General features: G+C 35.6%; 1 protein-coding gene across 1 annotated transcript; it reads left to right on the plus strand.

Moving 5' to 3' along the window:
• Positions 1 to 1,996: 1,996 nt before the first annotated feature.
• Positions 1,997 to 5,087, plus strand: LOC110801802 (protein FAR1-RELATED SEQUENCE 5-like). The gene is made up of 5 exons (XM_022007217.2): positions 1,997 to 2,128; positions 2,701 to 2,834; positions 3,161 to 3,377; positions 3,438 to 3,954; positions 4,693 to 5,087. The coding sequence occupies exons 1-5, from the start codon at positions 1,997 to 1,999 to the stop codon at positions 5,085 to 5,087; spliced, it is 1,395 nt and encodes a 464-aa protein (XP_021862909.2).
• The last annotated feature ends 21,208 nt before the right edge of the window (positions 5,088 to 26,295 follow it).

Raw genomic sequence — 26,295 nt, forward strand, 5'->3', positions numbered from 1 at the left:
ACCTATTGTAGGCGATAATATGTCCCTACGTGGAAGTACTCTCCCTCGATATATTCAGTCATCATCATCAAATCATCACCATCTCGATGACTTTTTCACCGGTTATCGTCACTTAAGCCCAATAAAAGTCGTTGGGTAGTAAAGGTGGGATTATTAAAAAATATGTCGTAGGTGGGATTAATAAAAGAAAACCGGCCAAAGGTTGGATTAATATTACAAAATTTTCCTAATAATAATTCATCTTTCCCAAACCCCATATACAAATAAAACTACATAGTACTCTTCTCCAAACATCATAGATAATATTTACTCATTCATAAGACCTTTAATAGTTGAAACTTAATTTACGTAATCCAATAACAACTGATTTGAATATGTTTATAGAAAATTTGAGGTCAGAAATTTTAATTCGAAAATTGCTGATTAATTTTGATCGAGTTAAGCATAAATCATTTACGTACCTCATCAAATATGAGCATCAATAATCCAATTGTCTTTACTCTCATAAAACAATCAAGATCTAGTATGATATATTAACTTGTGATCAAAATCAGAATTCGTTTAAAATTAACCTATTTTTATTATTTTTACGTTTTTGTGTTGACATTATTAATATTTTTCAAACAAACCACAAATAATTGTCAGGATATACCATCAATGGCGGATCTTCCTAACAACTTGGGTCCCGGGGCGGAAAGTTCTGTAGTGTATTTTTAGTTCCACCATCCCCGTAAACCTTTGAGTATAATTGTATGAATACCGTACTCTACTATATAAATTGCTTGATTCTTCCATTGTCATTGGACACCATAACCGAATATATAAAATATGATCAGCTTGTAAATAATTATTTGCTTCTTTATTCATTAGATTATTTGATACCCAAATCAATTTATATATGGGCTAAATTTATGAATTAAGTTACATATTATTTCAATTTGAACTTATTATATGTTAATGATTATAAACTTTAATAATTGAATTGGAATTACATGAAAACTTGAATGAGGTCTCAAAAGGTGAAAAAAAAAGTTCAGGTCCTGAAAGGTGAAAAAACGAAAAGGTTAGTCCTCAAACTTTTGATTTACTTTAACCTTTTAACCCAAGGACCTAACCTTTTAATGTACTCTAGTTAAATTTGGCCGGAAAAGGGGAATAAGGTCCCAAACGGTGAAAAAAAAAGGTATAGGTCCTAAACGGTGAAAAGTTCAAAAGGTTAGACCCCATTTATTAGCTTAACTCCCCAGAAACATAAGAGTCTAGTAAATCCAATTCCATATTTGGTTTTTTCAACTCAACGATTCGCTACGTTATCTAGTCTAGTACTCTGCTGATAAATTGGAAGTGGAATGGTTCTTCTGGGATGATAAAAATATATGGGGATGGAAGTCTTTCGCTTTGGGATGAACAAAACAAGAGCATTTGGTCATTAAACATATCAGCTAATAAATGAGTTAAATGATTCTATTGCTCGGCTTTTAGATACTGGAAACCTTGTTTTCCTTTAAATGCCAGTGAGAATTTCATCTGGCAGAGTTTTGACCATCTTGTAGACTCAATGTTGCCACATAAGAAACTAACCATTAATGACAAAAGAGGAAGTCCAAATACATATCAGGCATGTATTTTCTAAAACATATCACACTCAAATAAAAAGGGAAAAGTAAATTGTAAATATTTTTTGGGGGAAAATCATAACGGAATAGTAAAAACATATAACGGGATGATGATTTGGCATGGCTGACATGGCAATTCATTTACCCTCTTTCCCTGAGTTCCCTCTTTCAATTATTTGCTCAGTTTGGTTCCAAGTTCTACGACACCACATCACCACCATTTTCGAAACCTTGCTTCTTCTTCGAGAAATTTAAACTCAGATTTCCAAAAAAAAATGTTCATCTTCTTGTTATCCTCTTCTTCTTCATCCATATTTGAGTAATTGGTGAGCTTTCAGTTGGGGGTTAGTTTAAGTTATTCAATAATGTTAATTTCCCAAATGGAGGGCAGTGGGGCTGAAATTGGTGACGAAAATGGTGAAGGTAGTCGCAAGGTTGAAGGAGAAGAAGAAGAAGAAGAAGAAGAAGACTTCATATGGAGGTACAAACCACAATCCTCCTCCGACGAAGAGGTATGAATCTGGATCTGTTATATAAATTATCCATTCGTTTTTTTATCAAATGACATTCATATGTTTCTAAAAATGTCATTCATTTGTTTATCAATGGCACTCCAATCCAATTTATGATGTTTTAGGGATTTTGTAGCAATCATGTTTTAGGGATTTGTAAATCATTCATTTTCGTGTTTTGAAATCCCGATTGATTGAGATTGGTGAATTAAGTGATTTGTTAATGTGTTGATTGGTATTAATCTATTGGTTGGTATGAATTTATTGATTTTCTGAATTTATTGATTGTTGAATTAATCATTAAAAGGAATGACTGAATGAATTAATTAATCATTAAAATTAATATTGAACTTGGAAATGATGCTAATTAATGATGTAAGATTATAAAATTGATAGTAATTAATAATGTAAAATTATGAAAAAGATGTGTTTAGATATTAAAGGATGATTTTTTTGAGCATGATATTGGTGTGTGTTCTGGTTTAATGTAATTGGTATTTGTAGTTGTTGGGTTTGGAATTGGTTGAGATTGGTAATTGTGATGGGGTTGGCTTTGAATGTAATTGTAGTAGGGTGGTGAGGGTTGTTTCACAACCCCAAAAAAGCAAACGGTTGTAACTGCCTACGGGGAAGAGGAGGAAGTTCTTGAATTGAAGGTTGGTATGGTGTTTCCTGGTTGGGAGGAGATTGAACAACAGTTTAGGGGGTATGCCAAATAAAAGGGTTTTGGTGTTGCCCGTCGTTGTGGTTCGTTGAAATCTTTGGTTGGTTCTGATAAAGAGAAAGGAATCGGGAAAGAGAAGCGCAATTGTTTGTGGACTTGTGAGTACTATGGTGTGCCGGAAAGAAGGCGCAAGGTGATTGGGGATAAGGTTGCATCCGATTCACAACTCCATGAAGTAATTGGGAGTGGGGTACGCAAGTCTAAGAAATGTCAATGTCTCGTACATGTATTTGCAAGTGTAAATAAGTTAGGAGAGTGGGTGATACGTAGAGCATTAATGGTTCATGAAAATCATCACCCAAGTCTAGGATTATTACTTATAACCAGAAGAAGTTTTTAAGGGAAAATCCTCATGTGTTGACACAAGCGAATGTATGTTCGAAATCTGGTATGTCTGTGGCTCAAACTTATAACTTAATGGCGATGCAACGGAATGGCAGAGGTAGAATGCATTTCCTACGGAAGGATCTTAATGATGTGGTTGCGAAGGAGAGGAAGGCTAGGACTAGTGGTGGTGATGCAAAGGCAATGTTTGACTATTTTAAGAAGATGAAAGCAGATAATTCTGAATTTTTTCACGTGTAGCGGCAAGGTGCAAATGGGATGTTGCAGGATGTTTTATGGGTTGATGCTCGTAGTAGAGCTGCTTATGAGGAATTTGGTGATGTTGTTGGCTTTGATAGTACGTACTTGACCAATAAATATAAAATGCCGTTTGCGAACTTTGTTGGTGTAAATCATCATGGTCAGAGCATATTACTTGGATGTGCGCTTGTTTCGCATGAAAATAGTGACACATTCGAGTGGATTTTCGGTAATTGGTTAGAATGTATGGGTGATAAAGCCCCAATTTGGATCTTAACTGATAAAGATCCCGCGATGAGGAGGGCTTTGAGATCAACCATGAGCGATACATGTCATAGGTGGTGCATATGGCACAATCTTCAGAAGTTTAGTAGGAAGCTTGGAACGCATTTAGAGTACCCCGATTTAAAGGTAGACTTGGAGCGGGCAATATATGATAGTCTAACATGTGATGAGTTCGAATTAAATTGGGCAACAGTTATGGAGAGGTACCAGGTTGATGATGATTGGCTTGAAGGTACATTCTTCGTCTTTGTATTGTATATTTATTTTGGAGATGATATTTAAATGTTAACGAGTGAAAAAATTAATCTAGAATAAAAAGGATGAGAAAATGAGGATTAGAAAAAAAAATGAGGAAAAGGTTCACCTGATCTGTGCACCACTTGATCTGATCACCCTAATCTGATGTACATGTGCATGATTTTTGATTTGTGCACCTGATCTGTGCACACCACCAGATTAGTGCACCTGATCTGTGCACACCACCAGATCAGTGCACCTGATCTGTGCACTTGATCTGTGCACACCACCCGATCAGTGCACCTGATCTATGCACCTGATCTGTGCACACCACCAGATCTGTGGAACTGATCAGTGTACCTGATCAGTGCACCACCTGATCAGTGCAACAGTGTACCTGATCTGATCAGTGCACTTGATCAGTGGAACTGATCTGTGGAACTGATCAGTGTACCTGATCTGTGGAACTGATCAGTGTACCTGATCTGTGGAACTGATCAGTGTACCTGATCAGTGTACCTGATCAGTGCACCTGATCAGTGTACTTGATCAGTGTACCTGATCAGTGTTCCTGATCAGTGTTCCTGATCAGTGCTCCTGATCAGGGCAACTGATCATTGCACCTGATATGTGCAACTGATATGTGCTTTTGATCTGTGCAACTGATCTGTAAACCTGATGAGGTGCAACTGATCAGTTAACCTGAGTTGTTGCTGAAATTCATTTGTTCCAGGGTTGTATGCGGAAAGGAACATATGGGTTCCTACCTATGTGAAGCATTTATTTTGGGCTGGCATGAAGACGACCCAACGAGTTGAAAGTATCAACAGCTTTTTTGACCAATTTGTACACAAGCATACTCATTTGTATGAGTTTGTTGAGGCTTACTGTGAAGCAATGGAGGCAAGGGCAAATGAAGAAAGTATGGCAGATACCAGGACTGCGAGAAATTTGAGGCAAATTGTCACCTGTTCCCCAGCCGAGGAACTTTTCCAGAAAATATACACGGACGCCAAATTTCATGAGGTCCAAAGAGAGTGTAGTAGGGTACTGTATGTGCGGTGTTTGATTAAGAAAATGTTGGATGATTCTGTTGAAGAGTACGAGCTTGAGGATAGGGTTGGATAAAGCCTAAACACGCAAGGAAGGAGATTGTTACGAAGCATAAGACGAAGTTTGTTGCAACGTATAATTACGTTACCAAGGAAACATCTTGTGATTGTAAGCACTTTGAATGTCACGGTATAATGTGTAGGCATATGATATTGGTTTATGACTTAAATAACCAGACTGAAGTTTCTGGCAAGTACATACTTCGTCGTTGGCGGAAAGATGTTGAAGGAAGCATACGGAGGTCAAGGTGATGAACAACGACCCATTGAAGACAGAAGTTGTGTGTAGGTAGGAATTCTTATTTTATGATTTACCTCATAAATGTGTAAATATTGTCAATGTGTATATGTTGTTCACATATAATGTTTAATATTGATAGGTACGATAAGCTAATGGTGTTGTTTGAGCCATTACTTTCAAAGGCAGCTAGCTACAAAGAGTCAATAGATGTTGTTGTTGAAATATCTCACTTGTTGGCAATGCGTTTGGATGAGAAGATTGCAATGCTTGACAGGCAAAGGAAAAATGAGGATGTTGGAGTTGGTACCCCGTCATCTGTGTGTTTGGAGAAAGGTGGTACGGAATTGACCCCCTCGTCCGTTGGCCAGTTACAACCTATTAGGGTACGACGTACGATGGTGTTTGATTCCCCACAAACAAATGAACATGAAGGAAGTTGTGCTGATGGTGGTGGTGGGGGTGGTGTATCAGGCAGCATTGGGGGTTTATCTGGCAGCGTTGCTCGGGGTTTATCAGGAAGCTTCAATGATAGAATAAATGCAATGGATGCAATTGCAGCTGGTTTAACAGGTAGCTTTGATCATGTTGATGATGATGTTGGTGGCTGTCCTAGCCTCGATAGCATAGATGTGGGCCTAGATGGGGTCCAAGAAAATGGCAATGAGGTTATTCCTTTGTTAGATCCTCCAATACCACCAAGACCGGCCCACAAGACTACTAGTTACCGGTATAGGTCATGTACCGAGCGTCTGAAACGGCCAATTACCCAAGAACAACTAATGAACATAGAGACTCCAACTCCTAGCTCCACCAATCATGGTGGTCCTGTTAGGTTATGATACATATGACAATTCATAAATCATGCGGAAAAACCATAAAGTCAGGAAAGCATATTATTTACACATAATCATTTAGCATAGAATGGATGCATACATGTTGTAGCGTGCCTTCCCAAGCTGCGCCCGAACCGAACAAGAACAAGTCTTAGGACTCCAAATGTCGTCCCTCTGTAGATAGTCCACAGTACGTCCGGATCCGCCTCAAGTTAGACCAACTAGAATCGCCCTTAAGGTGCTTAGGAATTTCGGCTAGTGTTTGCAAGTGTATGGCTGATTTTTATTTCAAAAACTTACCATTTGAATACTTCAATCGTACCCATAAATTGTGACCCTAGGCACCTATTTATAGGAGTATGGAAAAGGAATTGTAATCCTACTAGGATGTGGATTTGCTAGTTAGAACTTTATTAGGACTCTAAATAACAAAGCAAATCTAATAGGATTAGGATTTTAATCTTTGCACAAATCCTAATAGGATTAGGATTTCCTGCACAAGCATTGCACAAGCATTGCACAAGCCGTGCACCCGCGCAAGCCTTGCGGCCCACGACAGGCGCACAGCCCACGCTGCTGTGCTGCGCGCGCGCCCTTGGCTGGGCCTGGTCGAGGCGTGCGTTGGTGCGTGCGGCTCGCTGGGCGATGGCCTGGCTTCGTGCTGGGCCTTCGTCTAGTGGGCCTCGTCCGATGCTAATTCGTACGATACGCTTCCGATTAAATTCCCGATTCCGGAATTCATTTCCGATACGAACAATATTTAATATTTCCGATTTCGGAATTAATTTCCGTTTCGAACAAATATTTAATATTTCCGTTTCCGGAATTATTTTCCGATTCCGATAATATTTCCGATTCTGACAATATTTCCGTTTCCGGCAATATTTCCGATTCTGACAATATTTCCATTTCCGATAATATTTTCCGATACGTACCATGTTTTCGTTTCCGGCAACATCTACGACTTGGATAATATTTATATTTCCGATACGATCCATATTTCCGTTTCCGGCAATATCATCGTTTCCGGAGTATTCATTTCTTGCTTGTGACGATCTCAGCTCCCACTGAAACCAAGATCCGTCGATTCCGAATATCCATAGATAGAGTATTTAATGCCATTAAATACTTGATCCGTTTACGTACTATTTGTGTGACCCTACGGGTTCAGTCAAGAGTAAGTTGTGGATTAATATCATTAATTCCACTTGAACTGAAGCGGCTTCTAGCTAGGCATTCAGCTCACTTGATCTCACTGAATTATTAACTTGTTAATTAGTACTGAACCGCATTTATTAGACTTAACATAGAATGCATACTTGGACCAAGGGCATTATTTCCTTCAGTCTCCCACTTGTCCTTAGGGACAAGTGTTCATTTCCTAATTCCTTTGTCGCTCGATGCTTGCTCTCGAACATAAGGTAAGAGTTGTCATCCTTATTATGTCCAGAGGTGTTTCTCGGTTTCAGAGTTCAACTGATCAAATAAACAGATAATCATAACCTATGATTCATCCGAGCACGGCCATGCATTTCACAGTTTCTAGCTCTCCGAGTGGCCTTGTACAACTTTTAAGCATCTCATCCCGATTTACGGGAGGACAATCCCAATCTTGCGATCTTGAGATTAGACTTCGTTTGATAGGTGATTACCTGAGCGTTGCCTTTATAGCCTCCTTTTACGGTGCGACGGTTGGTCAACGTCAAAGCAACCAGTTCTCAAACAAGTAATCTCAAATCACTCAGGTATTGAGGATTTAGTGTCTAATAATTTTAATGAAATTTACTTATGACAGATTTTCATCTCTTACAGTAAAGTTTCATAGGTCTGTCCGATACTAGTCTTCCCAAAGTAAGTATCTATGCAAATGATTATGACATTGACATGTCCACATAGTTCAAGAAACAGAACTACTAGTCATCTTGCATTCTAGTCGTCTAACGTTTTCTATGCGTCCAATTTTATAGAAAACTCCGACTAGGGACCATTTTCAACTTTTGACATTCAAGTTCACTTGATAGACATTTGTTAGTGACAGGACTGGTCCTGACAGTCTATCTTGAATATATCGTCAAATTGAAGGGACTCATCATTTAATACTAAACCAAGATTAAATGGAATATGAAAATACATTTCATATATGATAAATGTTCAACCCCAACGTTTTACAACCATGGGCCTCTAACCCATTTTTAAAACATTTCATGGAATTCAAAGCTATGCTTGATTTCCAGTGCGACAATGTGAGTGTTGCTTCTCACTTGTTGCATAGGTTTAGTTATCATGCTTTGCTAATCTTAATATCCCTTTCATCGAATGTTTTTCGAGATAGGATGATAAGATCTTTTGAGTTTGTTTATTATGTGATCTAGTCTTTCTTACTTAAATAGTGGTTCTACGCATTTTGTAATGAAGAACCATCAAGTCAGCAGACATGTGATCCAGCCAAGTTCAGTGAAGAACTTTTTAATGTAAACAACTCAGTTTTATTGCTTCTTAGACAATAAGTACTTCTACTTCAACTGTATAGGCTGCTAGTGATGCTTTGGTTTGGATTTACTTATCCAAGCAGTTCATGGATATGTGGAAGACTTTCCAGCTGTATCTTAGAACATAGAAATTAATATTTAATTTCCCACGCAACAACTCATGGTCTCCAATCCATGTTGCCATTTCAAAACACGATGCTCTATAGCTCGTCCTTATCAATGGTTAACTCCAAAGGGTCTTGCTTGATCCTTTGCCAGTGTTTATGCGTGTAGCATCAATATTTAGCATATCTTTATTTCCTTGAATCAAGAACTATTCCTATGTACCATTTCAAGTACCATAAGTATTCTTGATCTCAATCTAGTTGATCTTCACTTAGATCAATAGAGATTGGTATATGTTCGTCATGCCTAAAGTCATACGATACGTTTTTGGCGATCCTCATATTATATCATACATGATAAATTCTTTTGCAGAATAATTCCCAATTGAATTCTATTCATGTAACTTTAGCTCATCTAGTTTCAGTAGATACTAAATCCAGCTAAATTCTTTGACATATAATATAGGTTAAGAATCTTACTTAGATCCTTTGATGTTTAACTTAGTAAATGCTTATACATAGTTCAAACATTCTTTACTTAGATTTATTCACATGGGTCGAATATCTCCAATGGAGTCTTTCGTGTTTGATTTAGTAAATGCCATTACTAAATCCAAAACATTAATATAAGATCTTTGTAAATAGATCTTAATACCCAGTATGTACTAAGTTTCTCCTTGGTCCATCATTGATGAATAATTTCAAATCTATGTCATTAGCATTTGAATGTTATTTCACAATAGAGAGATATGTGTGTGATACACACAGGACCAGTTAAGTTTTTATGTACTCCCACTAAACTTCTTATATATCTATAAGAATCATGTACATTTTATGAAACTAAAATACTTATTAGCTTCACTAAAATACATTTCTAATTCCCAATTGCTTGCTTAAATCTGTACTTAGATTTCATAAGCTAGCTTTCTTTTTCAAGCATTTATTTGGATCCACAAATCCTATGACATACCATGTACATAGTTTATTCCAACATTTTATTGAGGAATTGTTTTGTCATCCAATTGCCATATGTACCAATATGCGATCATTGCTTGATTTATAGACTTGAGCATTACGATTATGCATGAGGTTTCAACACAATCCACACCGTGAATTTTCTTGTAACTTTTAGCAACTAATCTAGCTTTGTGTGTGAACACAATTCAATGTTTGATGGTTTTTATCTTTTAAAACAAACTTGCAACCAATAGGTGTGAAACTATTCTTGCAAATCAACGAAATTTCAATTTTGTCATCAAAACATTGAGTATGTTTTATGGCCTATAACCATTTTAGGGAATCTGGGTTTCGTCATAGCTTTCTTACAGGTCACAAACTCATTAATCTACATGATAATAGTTTGACTGCAAGTTGTAGGTTTCTTCACTATCTAATAGAAGAATCTCATAGTTTCATTGACCTGAACTCTATGCCTACTTGGGTATAGAACATCAAACAATAGAATATCAATAGCCACTTGAAAGTCCTTTGAATATTCTGTTCTCCTTGAAGCACTTGTAAAGTCTTCTAAGAGATGTCTATTCTTTAAAGCCACTTCTAAAGTCCTCAAAGAATAAGTGTTGGGATTTTCTAAAGAACTTCGAAAAGCCTCCGGAATCTCCGTTTTATGTTTGTTGTTCACCTTGAAGACTTTCGAGGTCTATTTTCTCCCACTTGTCATTTTGGAAACGAATCTCCAAAAGGACATCATTTCGAGCAAACAAACATTATGTTCTCAAAAATTTGTGGTAGAAACAATACCCTTGTGTCTCATTTGAATAAATCACAATGAAACATATATCTATACTTGGGCCTTAGTTTGTCGAATGACAAACACTAAGCTCCCACTGAGTTTTGCAACTCTCTAGATGTATTTTATGAAAAGTTATTATGAAATTACTTTTCAATAGCTTTGACGAATTTGGTTTAGTTTGGTGGTAGTTGAGCATTTTGTTTTAGAAATTATAGGAAAAGTCTTTATGATTCATCATTAATCGAATCAAGTACTAATTGACTTCGATTATTCCAACTAAGATATGCCATATCTTATGGACCTAGATTGTGAAATTACAACACACAATCATTGATGATCATATTTGGTCTCAAGTAATCATCAACATGATCTAACCTAGATCTTTATGATTTCTTGCCAAGTGGATTTTATACTTCTGAATCTCTGAACTAGCCAAACAGATTTAACTTATATCACATTTGAGTAAATAAACCTATATTCACTCAAATCCATGTGAAATAATAAAGTCATAAAATCTTTCTTTAGCTTTGAACTCTATTGTCTATGCGTTCTAACAATAGTTCATATCTTTTGTTACTTTCAACAAGTAAGACTAGTTGTCTTAAATTGATTTAGAAATCAATGAACTTTCAAAAGTCCATCAAAATAGAGCTTTTGAATGTTAACTTGTTGATATGGTCTAAGCAACAGTGCCAAAGATTAGTGGAACTCAAATAAAGGGGTTGATTTGAACCTAGTAAAGTTCTTTAAAGAGTTGTTTGTTTTAATTAAGCATATTGACTCAACCCTTAAATGACCATTTCATTCAAATAAACAAACAAACATTGTCTTTCTTTTTCTTGAATGTGAGTCTTTTTGTGTTTGAAAATAGAATTTTAGGTATGCTGATTATGGAACAAAATAGCCATTAAGTTCCAGCCTTTGAAAGGACTTAAAACAAACTAGATGACCCTACAACTAATGTAGCATGACCATGCTTTATTTCCCATTTGTAGGCCGTTAGTGTAGCCTAGCTTCCATTGTTTTAGTTATTACCGAAGTAAGAACCTCAAGCGGTATATGATACCAAGGAAGTTTGATTGCTAGGTCACTTCTCTTTAAACATAAACTTATAGGTAGAAACGGAATCGTAAATTCCTTTCATTTGTTCCTCGTTTTCCTATTTCTTGTACCCTTTCTTATAGTCTTAAGAATTGAATTCTTTAGTGTTGACTTTTATATTTTGTTAGACATGTCCAATGTCACTCCAACAAGGTTCTTACCATTTTATTTATGTTGAATATTCTGTTTCAACTAGATGATCTTACCAGAAGCTTCTAAAGTTCTCTAAGCATCGATCTATTCGAATGTCTAAGAACTAGACTCATTCGAGAATTAAATGGAAAAAGGATTTTAGGTTGTTAACCATTGGTAAAGCTGAGCGTTTAAACTCAATGCTTTATGATCTCAAAACTACATTGTATTTTGAATTCACAAGTACCAATCGGTTTGCCATTCGACTTTAATACTCGAAAACAACCATAAAAGTCGATATAAGAAACGTACATTTTAAATTGCTCACTTTCTCTCATTTCCGTGAATCGTTCTTGGATTCACTACCAATCGAGGAAATTTACTGTTACCTTTCTAAAAGGATTTATTGCAGTGCAAGATATTCAATTATAAACAATAATTAAAACATACATTGAAGCATGCAAAGTCTAAACATTTATCATGAATAATAACTTGAAAATTAAAGCAATCATGCAATTAAAACAAGTTATTACATTTTATTCGAATTTAGTGTTCCGGCAGATGTGAATAAAATGATTCCAAGATCCTAAAACCATTGAAGAATTAAGCACAGTTTGTCGACTCAATCCTAAAACATTTTAGGTAAGCAAAAACCTTTTGCTAATAGTCTAGAAACTATTCTTGGTTGATAGGCACGTCTAAGAACTTATTAGGTAAACCTATCGATTTTGCCACGACATAAAAGGACTCCTTACTTATATCGTTGAGTTTCACCAAAACTAACATGTACTCACAATTATTTGTGTACCTTGCCCCTTTAGGACCAATAAGTAACACCTCGCTGAGCGAAAACTATTACTAGATTGATGTAAAGGATATCCAAGCAAGTGTATATTTTGGCATGACACCTTTTAACTCAATTTTTAAGTTTGGAACTTAAGGCTCTTACTATGTTGGTTAGATTTTAAGTGAACTAAAATCCTTAATCATGCAACATAATCAAGCCACAATCTCATGCATAATTAAGACATATTTAAAGCAATAAATAACTTAAAGCATGCATAAGATAAATGTGATCTAGTATGGCCCGACTTCATCTTGAAGCTTCAACTTCAAAGTCCGTGTTGAAAATCTCCGTGGGAGGCACCATTTTCTTCAAATAGGATAAGCTTATAATTAAAACTAATTACAACTATCTGATGGTGCGCAGACCATATTTGAATTGAAAAACAATTTTGGTACTTTAGACCAATTACATTCAAATTAATGGTACGAAGACCATATTTTCTATCCTATTTGGGCCATACTAGTCACTTCATAACCTGCAAAACAGTACATATACAATATATACCATTCACCCATTCATTATCATGAATGGCCCACATAGCTGGTTAGTAAAACACATTATGCATCACATAAACATTTGCAGCAATTAATCAAGGGCACCAATAATCTACAAATTATTCAGTCCTTATTAATTCTAATCAAGTTGTTTTAACCTTAAGGATTTGTAGACCTAATCAAGAGTTTATGACTAAAAGGGCTCCCACTTAAACCAATAAATTCATATGCTTTACTAATTTTAAACATAAAAATGTATTTCTAGTCTAACCGGAAACATACAAATTTAATTAAAATTTAAAGCTCATATAAATTTATAATTGAATCCGCTTATTTAATTTATTTTTCAGTCGTATTTAAATTAATTCATGATTTTAATTTTAGTAAAATAATTAGAACAAATGAAATTTATTATAACTATAATATTCAAAAATTAAAATCCAAGAAAATAATTTAAATTATTAATTTTAAAATTAATTAAAATTACGTAAACTGAAAATTTCAAATTAAAATTTTAAAACGATCTAATCGAAACGCAACAACCCCATGCAACGCATAGCCATGGGCCACACGCACACAGCCATCACTGGCCATGTGCGCGCAGCCCATGCGCTGCGTCGCATCGCTGCTGCTCACCATCGCAAGGAGCGCGCCAGCGCTCGTCGCAACAAGCACGCTGCTCACCATCGCTGGGCGCAGCGCTCGTCGCTCGCGCTCGCTGCTCACCATCGCTGGGCGCAGCGCTCGTCACACGCGAGCTTGCGCTCGCTGCGCGCGAGGCTTCGCACGTTGCGCGCGGCAGTTGCGTCGTGGCGCAGCTTGCCTGCTGCCCACACGCGACTGTCGCTGCCTTGCTCTCGCCCTTGCCCACTCGCTCGTCGCACACAGCACACGACACAAGGCAGGGCTGCTGCCATGTGCTCGCGCACCATGGCCTTGCTCATTGCATTCGTACCGCATGGGCGACGAGCTCCCTTGCTCGTCGTCGCTTGCCCGCACTATACAACACCCCTTAAGGGTAACACGTAGCGTCCATTGCTTTGTGCGTGCAAGTTATATGAGCGAATTGCATAAAAATTAAAAATTTATTTTCAAAATTAATGACAAATTAATAAATCATATTAATTTCATAATTTTAGGGCGAAAAATCGAAAATTTATTATTTTATTGATTTTCGATTAACATGGATTCAAGTCTAGGTCATAAAAATTTAAAATTTAACATAAATTTACAATTTTTATGGTGGTTTTTAATCATAGGTATGTAATTAAAGTATAACTAATTATGAAAATCAAATTAATTCTAAATTATTCCAATTTTCAACAAATTAATCATAATTACAAATTAGATTGCATAATTAACAAGGCTAGGCATTCAAACTTGTTAAACATATACAGTAGGTAAATCAAAAATTCAAGATTTATCAACAAGAATCGCAAATATTTAATTTAACATCTTAAATTTACGAAATTTTGCATTCGAAAAACTAAAACCTCCGAAAAGTCATAGTTAGGCTTTGAATTTGAGAATTCTGGGTTCGGCCAAAAAATACTGTTTTTGTCAAAATTTTAGAATGCCATTTACATGCGGAATTGACACAAAAATCACTCGATTTGGATGAGTAACGAAGAAACTGCCGAAAAACTGCGTACGTATAATTAAATAAACGCAATTTGCAATTAATTAACAATTACGAAAATTAATCACCCCTTTTAATTCTTGCAAATTTGTAATATTTAACCATGTTTATGCAATTTAGATTATGAAAATAATAAGAGGCTCGTGATACCACTGTTAGGTTATGATACATATGACAATTCATAAATCATGCGGAAAAACCATAAAGCCAGGAAAGCATATTATTTACACATAATCCTTTAGCATAGAATGGATGCATACATGTTGTAGCGTGCCTTCCCTAGCTGCGCCCGAACAGAACAAGAACAAGTCTTAGGACTCCAAATGTCGTCCCTCTGTAGATAGTCCACAGTACGTCCGGATCCGCCTCAAGTTAGACCAACTAGAATCGCCCTTAAGGTGCTTAGGAATTTCGGCTAGTGTTTGCAAGTGTATGGCTAATTTTTATTTCAAAAACTTACCATTTGAATACTTCAATCGTACCCATAAATTGTGACCCTAGGCACCTATTTATAGTAGTATGGAAAAGGAATTGTAATCCTACTAGGATGTGGATTGGCTAGTTAGAACTTTATTAAGACTCTAAATAACAAAGCAAATCGAATAGGATTAGGATTTTAATCTTTGCACAAATCCTAATAGGATTAGGATTTCCCTCACAAGCATTGCACAAGCCGTGCACCCGCGCAAGCCTTGCGGCCCACGACAGGCGCACAGCCCACGCTGCTGTGCTGCGCGCCGCCCTTGGCTGGGCCTGGCCTTGCTCTGGGCCTGGTCGAGGCGTGCGTTGGTGCGTGCGGCTCGCTGGGCGATGGCCTGGCTTCGTGCTGGGCCTTCGTCTAGCGGGCCTCGTCCGATGCTAATTCGTACGATACGCTTCCGATTAAATTCCCGATTCCGGAATTCATTTCCGATACGAACAATATTTAATATTTCTGATTTCAGAATTAAATTCCGTTTCGAACAAATATTTAATATTTCCGTTTCCGGAATTATTTTCCGATTCCGATAATATTTCCGATTCTGACAATATTTACGTTTCCGGCAATATTTCCGATTCTGGCAATATTTCCATTTCCGATAATATTTTCCGATACATACCATGTTTCCGTTTCCGGCAACATCTACGACTTGGATAATATTTATATTTCCGATACGATCCATATTTCCTTTTTCGGCAATATCATCGTTTCCGGAGTATTCATTTCTTGCTTGTGACGATCTCAGCTCCCACTGAAACCAAGATCCGTCGATTCCGAATATCCATAGATAGAATATTTAATGCCATTAAATACTTGATCTATTTACGTACTATTTGTGTGACCCTACGGGTTCAGTCAAGAGTAAGTTGTGGATTAATATCATTAATTCCACTTGAACTGAAGCGGCCTCTAGCTAGGCATTCAGCTCACTTGATCTCATTGAATTATTAACTTGTTAATTAATACTGAACCGCATTTATTAGACTTAACATAGAATGCATACTTGGACCAAGGGCATTATTTCCTTCAGGTCCTCCTTCTCTTTGTCCTCCTCCTCCTCCTCCTCCTCCATGTCCTCCTCCTTGTCCTCCTGCTTCCAAAAAGGCTGCACCGAGGAAGCCAGCGACACCGAGGAAGCCAGCGGCACCAAGGAAGCCAGCGGCAACAAGGAAGCCACGGAAGAGCAAGAAGGTTGATGAGAAACAACTGATTGTGCATCCCCAGCAACAACTTATAGTGCATCCGCAGCAACAACAACTTATAGTGCATCCGCATCAACAACAACCGCAACAAAACTTCGTGCATCCCTGTTGACCCACAGGGTTTTGATGATGACAGGCAAACTTAACTAATAAATGTTTAAGTTTCTATGCTAAGAAAACCAGGAGTTCCAGAGCAGGAACAAGAGAAGGCCAAAGCATGTAGACTTGGACAATCAGAGAAACTGATCAAGCATGCATAAATAAGTTCCTGATGGGAACATGGTTCGAGAAGTTCCAGAGGTGGAACAACCAACATGCGGAGCAGCATGGAACATGAAGACAGGAAATAAGAGTTTATTTTCTAGGATTCATGTAAGTATGTAGTAGCGTGAAAGGTAATGGAACAAGGTGTCAAAAGGAACTCGTGGAACTTAGAGTCAAAAGCATCTAAGAGTCAGTGAATATGTTGCATATTATTATCGTAATCTGTAGGGATTTATTTAGAGTTTTGTTTCTTAATAAATCTCTACTTGGTTAAGAGTTTTAGATAATATGCACTAGTTATTTTAGGATAAGATTTAGTTTTAAATAAAAGATAAGTTTTAAATTAAATCAACTTTAATTAGGATTCTGATTTTAATTTCATCTTTTATTTATTTTTATCTTACCTGCTTTTGGAAAATAAAGAGTCAAAATTTAAAATACGTATAATGAGTTTGTGAGTGTTGGAACTTGTAATGCAAGTTCCTGCACGAACGAAATCTCATGTATTTATTTCACGTTTATGAAAAGGTTTTCAGTAAAATATTTTTGCATAAGAAAATAAATAAAAAGTGAGTTTTGGAAAAATATCTCCTGGATTATGTTTTGATAAAACGTTGCTTTTTCTCCAAGTATTTATTTTCTTTTTATTTCCTATTTTTACTATAACTGTTTTACTGTAAACGTGGTATAAGTTGTGCCCAAGACTTTGACTGCTTTCTCCCCAAGTTTCTCCCCAACTAACTGATCATGGGTAAGTGCCTAGAAGTTAGGAAACTTACTGTTAGTGGAGGAATTAGTGGGATTATGGTTAAGTCTTGTACACGCTATAAATAGAGGCTTATATCTTCATTCCAAAGGGTCTGACTTGTGTCATTCCATAAGGGTTGGCTGTGGAATAATGTTATAGAAGAATATGTTTTTCATTCAACATTTTTGAGTCAGTTCCTACGAGTTCCAAGTTCCTACGAGTGACATGTTCCCCATTGGTTTTTCACGTGCTACATTCTAGAGGGATACTAATCAATTATCAATCATCAATATTTTGAGAGTTGGTCAAGGGTTGAGTGAACTCTTGTAATGGGGAATTGGTCAAGGGTTTGAGTGAATTCTTGTATCAAGTTTTGGGCTGGAACTTGAGTGAGTTCCTGATGTGTATGGGGCAGGAGCGTGAGTGAGTTCCTGATATGTATTTGGGTAGGCTTTGAGTGAAGTCTATGAGAGAGAAGCAGAGAGGCTTTGAGTGAAGTCTAAGAGTCAAGAGAGACTTCTAGGGAAGTCAGTGAGAGCGTAGTTGTTTGAGGGAACAACTATTGGGAACTTGAGTTCGTAGAGGAACTCAAGTAATGGCCAAGTTTCTTATAGGATTGTAACTGAGTTGTTGCCCTATATTGAAAAGAGTTTGAGTTGAAATCCCTAGTGGGTCGAGGTTTTCTTTCCAGTTGGCCCTGGAAAGTTTCCTCGTAAAATCTCTCTTGCATTGTTTCTCTACTTGCTTATGTTCTTTATAATTCCGCAAAAATTGGCTAGCAAGTTCCATATTACAATTCACCCCCCCTCTTGTAGTGTTCCATCCAAATAACAATTGGTATCAGAGCCGGAACTCGCTGATAAGCAGGCAACCCTGCTGAGTTAAGTTCCTGGAAGGAGGAACAATTACAAGAAACTTGATGAAAGGAACTCGATCCTACCCATTCAAAGGAACAAGGCAGATCTGACTTTTATTGTTGAATAAAAGTCAGTCAAGGTGTAACAGGCGATCTTCTAAGGTAAATATCTATTCCTTTAGACCTTCTTTGTGTGCATACATTAATTTATTGTGTGTTCCTTGCATTGTTTCTAATGGAACTTCTGTTTTGTTTTGATTTAAAATTAAATTTGAAAAATCTAAAATCTATATTTAATAAATGATTTTTCAATTTATTTTTTCAAACTTCAGTACATTAAAATTATGTCAAGGAAACGTATTTTGAAAAATGCATATCTGTGGAACTCGGAGTTTTTAATTTTTAGGCAACAAAATATCCTACTTATTTTTTCTCTGCCTAAGAACTATTATTTTATATGCTTCATGAATATATTGAATATCATTTATATGAAGGCTTATTGTATCTTGGTAGTAGTTGTTGTGTTGATTATTTTCTTAACAGTTACTACTAACAAGAAGGGACCCAAATCTGTTGGGTTCCCTTGACAAAGAAATTGGTACAGGAACAAACAAAGATGCACATTAATATGTCAGAGTTCCTATGAATATAAGTTCCACATTGAGGAACTCACTGGATCACTGTTGACCCACGAGTTACACTTAGTAACTCATGAGGGTGTGACATTATTAAAGATACATTACATCAGCACCCCACTTCGGAACAAGGATCAAAATCCGAAGAGGAACTTCTAGATAAAGGAACTCATTCCAGCACCATTCCAAGGAATAGATAAAGGCTGCAACTAAAAGATCCTTAATGATATATTTAAGGTAAACATCTAATGTTTGAGATCTTTATATGCATACGCTATTTATTTAACTCAAGTTCCTGACAACGTTTTATGAAAATTATTCAAATGTATTTTGAATTTGTTTAATCGATTTTGGATCTTCTCAAATATGTTTTTGTGAGACAAATTTCAGATTCTAAAATTGATTTTACATTTATGCATTATTTGTTTAATAAGAATGGTTCAAGGAACAAGACAAAGGAACAATGCATATAGCCACTCTTGGAACTTGGTTTCCCTGCGAAGGGAACTTTATTCTTTGGGCTACATAATCTAATGTTATATCATTTATTGTCCAAAGAACGATTTTTCCATATATTATGAGTATATTGAATATTTATTACATGTATGCATGTTGAATCTTAGATCCAGCAGTTTAAAATAATCATTTTCTAAGATGCTAATGCTAAAAAGAAAGGAACTGAAATCATGTCAGGTTCCCAAGACCATTAATTGTTTACAGGTCTGTTAGTTTACAATTTTTGTATACTTTAATCTTCTAAATTATGCTACTTAAATATATTTACTACTAATGCATGATTATGGAACGTAGTAGAAGAGAAATGATTTTTACAGGTTTATAACTCATGATTGAGTGTGTGTATGAAGTAAAGGAACAACATCAGAATTACACCAAGGAAAAATGAGTTGGAAATCCATTAGATTCGTTGGAATAGTGAAGAGGAACTCAGGCTCGGAACTTGGAACTTTAGATGTAAACTAGTTCCAGTTCCACCAGCATGTAAGTTCCTTCCAAATATGATGGGTCATATCAACGAATCAACTCACATGCACTATATAATTGGAAGTCACTTTGAACATCTCAAAGGAACTCAATCATGTGAAATGCTAGTATGGTTGTTCCCTCATTTTACTTGTGTTAATTAATGTTGAATTTTTTTATAAACCTGTTTCTCTTAAATTATTGTGCAAACTAACCTTATTTGTGTTATAGGTTTTGTTTTGGAATTTAATATGTACAAAATGCATAATAATAAGTTTCATTGATCAAAGGAACTCTTCCTAAGTTCTGGTGAAACAATCAGCGAACTCAAGGTTACAGTAACTTGATAAATGGTGCATAAACTATTTGATAGCAAATTTTTGGTGTCAAAGTTTTTCATGTACAAGTTCTTGGTTCTTGTTAACCTAAGTTCCATGGAATATATGTTTCATGTTTCTTTCGTGAAGTAACTTTTTCAGGAACATCATATTTTGTTATTATGTTTGAGTATATATATATATTTATTTTAGACTAACCTGCTAATCATAACTTTGCACAAAAGTACTACACTTGAGTGTTATTTTTTCCCAGATTACTCATATTAAAATAACTCAAGATGGAGAATGGTCATGAAGACCATAGGAACATGCTCTAGCTTACTTGTAACATGAAAAATGAGGTGGCTACAACTAAGGGGGAACAACTCGTTATATCTCGACAATGATTGTTCTATGAAAGAAAATTCACTATTATCGTTTGGTTGCTACCTACAGTGGAAACTTATAACTTTTGACAGTTAAGGTAAGATTGGTTCCAAATAAAAAGTTGGTAAGTCAAGTTCCTGTTCCATTGTGAATTTTTATTGTCGAGTAATTAATGCACATTTGTTTAGAGTTTCCAAAATTATGTTTTCTCTGGTAATTTTAAAAATAAATTACATCATCAGTAATAAATGTCATAGTTGAAGGGAATCAAAGAGGGAACACATACTTTGTGGATCACAATTTGGTTCCTAACAATAATTTGATATTTCTAGGGGTTATTGAAGATGATCCAGAGTTTACAACAAATATAAAAATGTGCGTTGAAATAAGTGAATATATTACTTGTGATTGAAACTAACATGACTATTCCCAGCAACAGGTTAAAGTTTATTTCAATATTGAACTCGCAAGTTCCTGTAGAACTAATCGAGTTTCTAATGATAAAATATGTCACTATTAAAAGCAACAGTAGCCAGCTACATAAGCTCATGTCGAGGAACTTCAAACTAAGGTTCAAGTTCCAGTTCATGAAGCTGAAGATCAACTCGATCAATCAATATCATGCAACAAGTTCCACGACTGCTCTAGTAGTAGAAAAATTGCCAGATTCATTTATCGAGTTCCTGTGTGCACTACAACATTCATTCAATCAATTTATCAATGACATCGACAAAGGAACTCAGAGAAGGTTGGTTCTTGAAAGGAACAACCAGTCAGAAAGGTATTGATTTTTAGGAGACTCTTTCTCCAGTAGCTTGTTTATAAGGTAATTATATATAATCCTATGTTGTTGCACATATGGGACGTAGGTTGTTCCAAACAGAAGATGACTTCTTTTTTTCTTATAAAGAACAATGTCAAGTCCCTTCTTGAAAACTGATTTTAAAATTAACATATTTTGTTTTCAAGAGAAACTGATTTATTAGTGATATATATACATAAATGTTGAACCTAACGAATTGTTTTATAAGGTTTCATTATCATAAGTGTTTATATGAACATGATGAAAGAACACAACAACCACTCTCTTAATTTCTATAAAAATTAAATAGAGAGTGATATTTGAGATGATCAAATGACAAAAGCATGTCAAGGAACTTCTGAAGAATGATTGACAATATTCGATTACACATGAATGTTTCCATAAGATGTGAGGGCATCAAGATGGTGGAACTAGCACTCTAGGAACTCGAACATAAAGTCATCAAAATCAGTCCAGCACTTCAAAGAAATCATATACATGGTGAAAATTTATATAAGGTAAATTTTTCTTATTCATATCATAGCATGTTTTAATGCGTTATATTGTTAACTTATTAATACAAGTGTACAAGTTTTGCAATGCATTATGTGAATATGCTTTCTTTATGATTTCATCTACTCATGGACTGTTTGGAGGATCAAGACTTAGTGAAGCATGACATGAGCATAACATAGTCTTTAACAAGAGTTTTGTTGATTTGGAACGCATACACATATTTAAATAAGGCACTTATGTATGCTTAAAGTAAATGTGTCACACTTATATTTTGTGCTGTAAAAGGAAAACGCATTATAGCTTATTTTTCCAAAGAATTATTCTTCATGCATCATGAATTTTCTTTAAAAATCCTTCATATGAATGCATGTTATAATTTGGTTGTTGTACGTATTTATCACTGATTATATATTCTTTGGTACAACTAACAAATCTTTGTGTAAGTACTTTACTAAACTCATAAAGTAACATGAGCGTAAGAATGCAGAGACGCATCACACTCCCACAGGAACACGAGCAAGACTAGATGAAGGTTCCTAAGGGATGGTTGTGAGCCATACACAAAGCTTCAGAGGTATGATTGTTAAATTGTCCAATATTTAACCGCTAATAGACCAAATATTGCCATACCCATAGGTCTAAGCGAGAGGTTCCAATCAAATCTCCGAAAGTCGCATTTTACCATCCTATAACTCTTGATCAGAAGCACGAGAAAATGTGACTGGAACTCAGTATATTCAAGCTGGATATATTTTCCTTGAAGTTCCCCAAATATGGCAAAACTGTAAGTATTTAGCTTTTGGTAAAATTAATCCCACGCAATTCTTGTGTGTGAACATAGATCAGAATTGTACATTGTGAAGGACTCTCCTAATTTCTCGTATTTTGGTTCATAATTACTTGTGCTAACTGATGAAAAGGTAAAAAGAAGAGTCATAAGCCATGTTGTTTTGTGTGTTCCTATTACTAGTACGACAAGCAATTTTTTATATTTTTTCTTTTGATTCAATCTTCGTTTATTCTTTTTCCTTTACAATTTTTCGTATTTGCTTAATGAAAGGACTCCTTGCCGATCTTAATTTTCCTCAAGGATGTTCCATCTTTTGTTAAGTTACACCCAATAAAATAAAATTTTATCTTTTAAATGTTTCAATCTATCATAAACACCTAAAACACTTAAAATCTCTTTCACCTATATCCTAAAAGACTTATGCACCAATTAAGTTTTGTTCCTCACAAAAATGTTTCCCAATATTCTCTTACCATATCAACCTATTAGAAACCACAAAAGCCAAATCAATACCACACGTTGATTTATTTTTTCTCTTCAAAAACATTCTCAAAAATTCATCACTATACAAAAACCCTCTACAAAATATTCCTCCTTTGTCACTAAATCGATGCAGCAACAACTGAGGGGGAACTAATGAGGAAGGTGATTAATAGAGCGTTAATGTACATTTTGAAAAAAAAAAGGGAGATGAAAAAAAAAAGGAGACAAAAGAAATCGAAAAAAAAAGGGGAATAAAAGGAGAGATATGTGAAAATAGAAAGAGAATGGATCATAAGTTCCTACAAGCATTTCAAGTTTCCAAGTTGAAATGCAAATGAAGCTGTCTATACCTTAAAGAATTATCTCAAAAATTATGTAGTTCCTTCAAGATTCACATGGGAACTTACACCATAAATGTAAGTTCCTACAAAAATTGAATCAAGGAACTATCAAAAAGCTTCAAAGAATTTATACGTACTGCTAAAGAAGAATAGAAGAAAGAAAGGAACAACGGTGTATTTTATGGCGAGGATCTTCAGTTGAAAGTCCGTAAAGAAGGAGACATGCAGAGAAACAAGTGACAAAGGAATACATTCATTAAAATCATGAGCCATGCCTAACCTTTACCTCATAAATTGCCTATCCCTGCAAAATACAAATTGATGGTGTTTATGTATTTTGAAATAATTTTTCATTATTTTTATTTTGCTTTTCTGTTTTTTTTTTTTGGGTGAACTTATTTCTTTCTTTTTTGCTTGTTGCTAAGGAACATTGGCTTATGATAATTTCTTTTCACTTTGAATTCTATTCGCTTGAGTATGATTGTCTAAACAGTACAACATTGAGGGAGATATTTTGCTTTGTCTCTGATTCTGACTAACCATTCTCGTTAGTATGGTGCTGTGATGGGATTAAATTAATACTATTAGCTAAACCTTTTTGATGATGCCAAAAGGGGGAAAAGAAAGGCAAACATTGAAGGCAAAATATTTTGAGTTCCTAGTCTCAAATATCTGCTTTTCTCAAGTATGTTACAACTATGTATATTCTTTTAACTCTTGTAAATATTTTGTTTTAAGATTTCTATGCATGTTGGATTTATTTTCTCTATTAAGTTTGCTTGGTTTGTCATCACCAAAAAGGGGGAATTTGTTGACCCACAGGGTTTTGATGATGACAGGCAAACTTAACTAATAAATGTTTAAGTTTCTATGCTAAGAAAACCAGGAGTTCCAGAGCAGGAACAAGAGAAGGCCAAAGCATGTAGACTTGGACAATCAGAGAAACTGATCAAGCATGCATAAATAAGTTCCTGATGGGAACATGGTTCGAGAAGTTCCAGAGGTGGAACAACCAACATGCGGAGCAGCATGGAACATGAAGACAGGAAATAAGAGTTTATTTTCTAGGATTCATGTAAGTATGTAGTAGCGTGAAAGGTAATGGAACAAGGTGTCAAAAGGAACTCGTGGAACTTAGAGTCAAAAGCATCTAAGAGTCAGTGAATATGTTGCATATTATTATCGTAATCTGTAGGGATTTATTTAGAGTTTTGTTTCTTAATAAATCTCTACTTGGTTAAGAGTTTTAGATAATATGCACTAGTTATTTTAGGATAAGATTTAGTTTTAAATAAAAGATAAGTTTTAAATTAAATCAACTTTAATTAGGATTCTGATTTTAATTTCATCTTTTATTTATTTTTATCTTACCTGCTTTTGGAAAATAAAGAGTCAAAATTTAAAATACGTATAATGAGTTTGTGAGTGTTGGAACTTGTAATGCAAGTTCCTGCACGAACGAAATCTCATGTATTTATTTCACGTTTATGAAAAGGTTTTCAGTAAAATATTTTTGCATAAGAAAATAAATAAAAAGTGAGTTTTGGAAAAATATCTCCTGGATTATGTTTTGATAAAACGTTGCTTTTTCTCCAAGTATTTATTTTCTTTTTATTTCCTATTTTTACTCTAACTGTTTTACTGTAAACGTGGTATAAGTTGTGCCCAAGACTTTGACTGCTTTCTCCCCAACTTTCTCCCCAACTAACTGATCATGGGTAAGTGCCTAGAAGTTAGGAAACTTACTGTTAGTGGAGGAATTAGTGGGATTATGGTTAAGTCTTGTACACGCTATAAATAGAGGCTTATATCTTCATTCCAAAGGGTCTGACTTGTGTCATTCCATAAGGGTTGGCTGTGGAATAATGTTATAGAAGAATATGTTTTTCATTCAACATTTTTGAGTCAGTTCCTACGAGTTCCAAGTTCCTACGAGTGACATGTTCCCCATTGGTTTTTCACGTGCTACATTCTAGAGGGATACTAATCAATTATCAATCATCAATATTTTGAGAGTTGGTCAAGGGTTGAGTGAACTCTTGTAATGGGGAATTGGTCAAGGGTTTGAGTGAATTCTTGTATCAAGTTTTGGGCTGGAACTTGAGTGAGTTCCTGATGTGTATGGGGCAGGAGCGTGAGTGAGTTCCTGATATGTATTTGGGTAGGCTTTGAGTGAAGTCTATGAGAGAGAAGCAGAGAGGCTTTGAGTGAAGTCTAAGAGTCAAGAGAGACTTCTAGGGAAGTCAGTGAGAGCGTAGTTGTTTGAGGGAACAACTATTGGGAACTTGAGTTCGTAGAGGAACTCAAGTAATGGCCAAGTTTCTTATAGGATTGTAACTGAGTTGTTGCCCTATATTGAAAAGAGTTTGAGTTGAAATCCCTAGTGGGTCGAGGTTTTCTTTCCAGTTGGCCCTGGAAAGTTTCCTCGTAAAATCTCTCTTGCATTGTTTCTCTACTTGCTTATGTTCTTTATAATTCCGCAAAAATTGGCTAGCAAGTTCCATATTACAATTCACCCCCCCTCTTGTAGTGTTCCATCCAAATAACAATCCCCAGCCACCGCAGCAACAACAACAGGTAATTTACAAAGCTTTCATTGTCTATCTTTTTGCACTATATGTGACTGAATTGATTGGCTTTCATTCTGATAGAGTATCTCCTCAAGAAGAATAAGAAATAGAAATAGAGAGATAGAAATAGAACCAGAAGAGAGAATTAAGTAAGATAGAGTTTTGGGGATTTATATTTATGAAATTGTTAATCTGATTACAATCAGTTGCAAAGTATT

This window comes from Spinacia oleracea, chromosome 6 (genome assembly GCF_020520425.1).
Source record: "Spinacia oleracea cultivar Varoflay chromosome 6, BTI_SOV_V1, whole genome shotgun sequence".
Classification (NCBI taxonomy): Eukaryota; Viridiplantae; Streptophyta; class Magnoliopsida; order Caryophyllales; family Amaranthaceae; genus Spinacia; species Spinacia oleracea.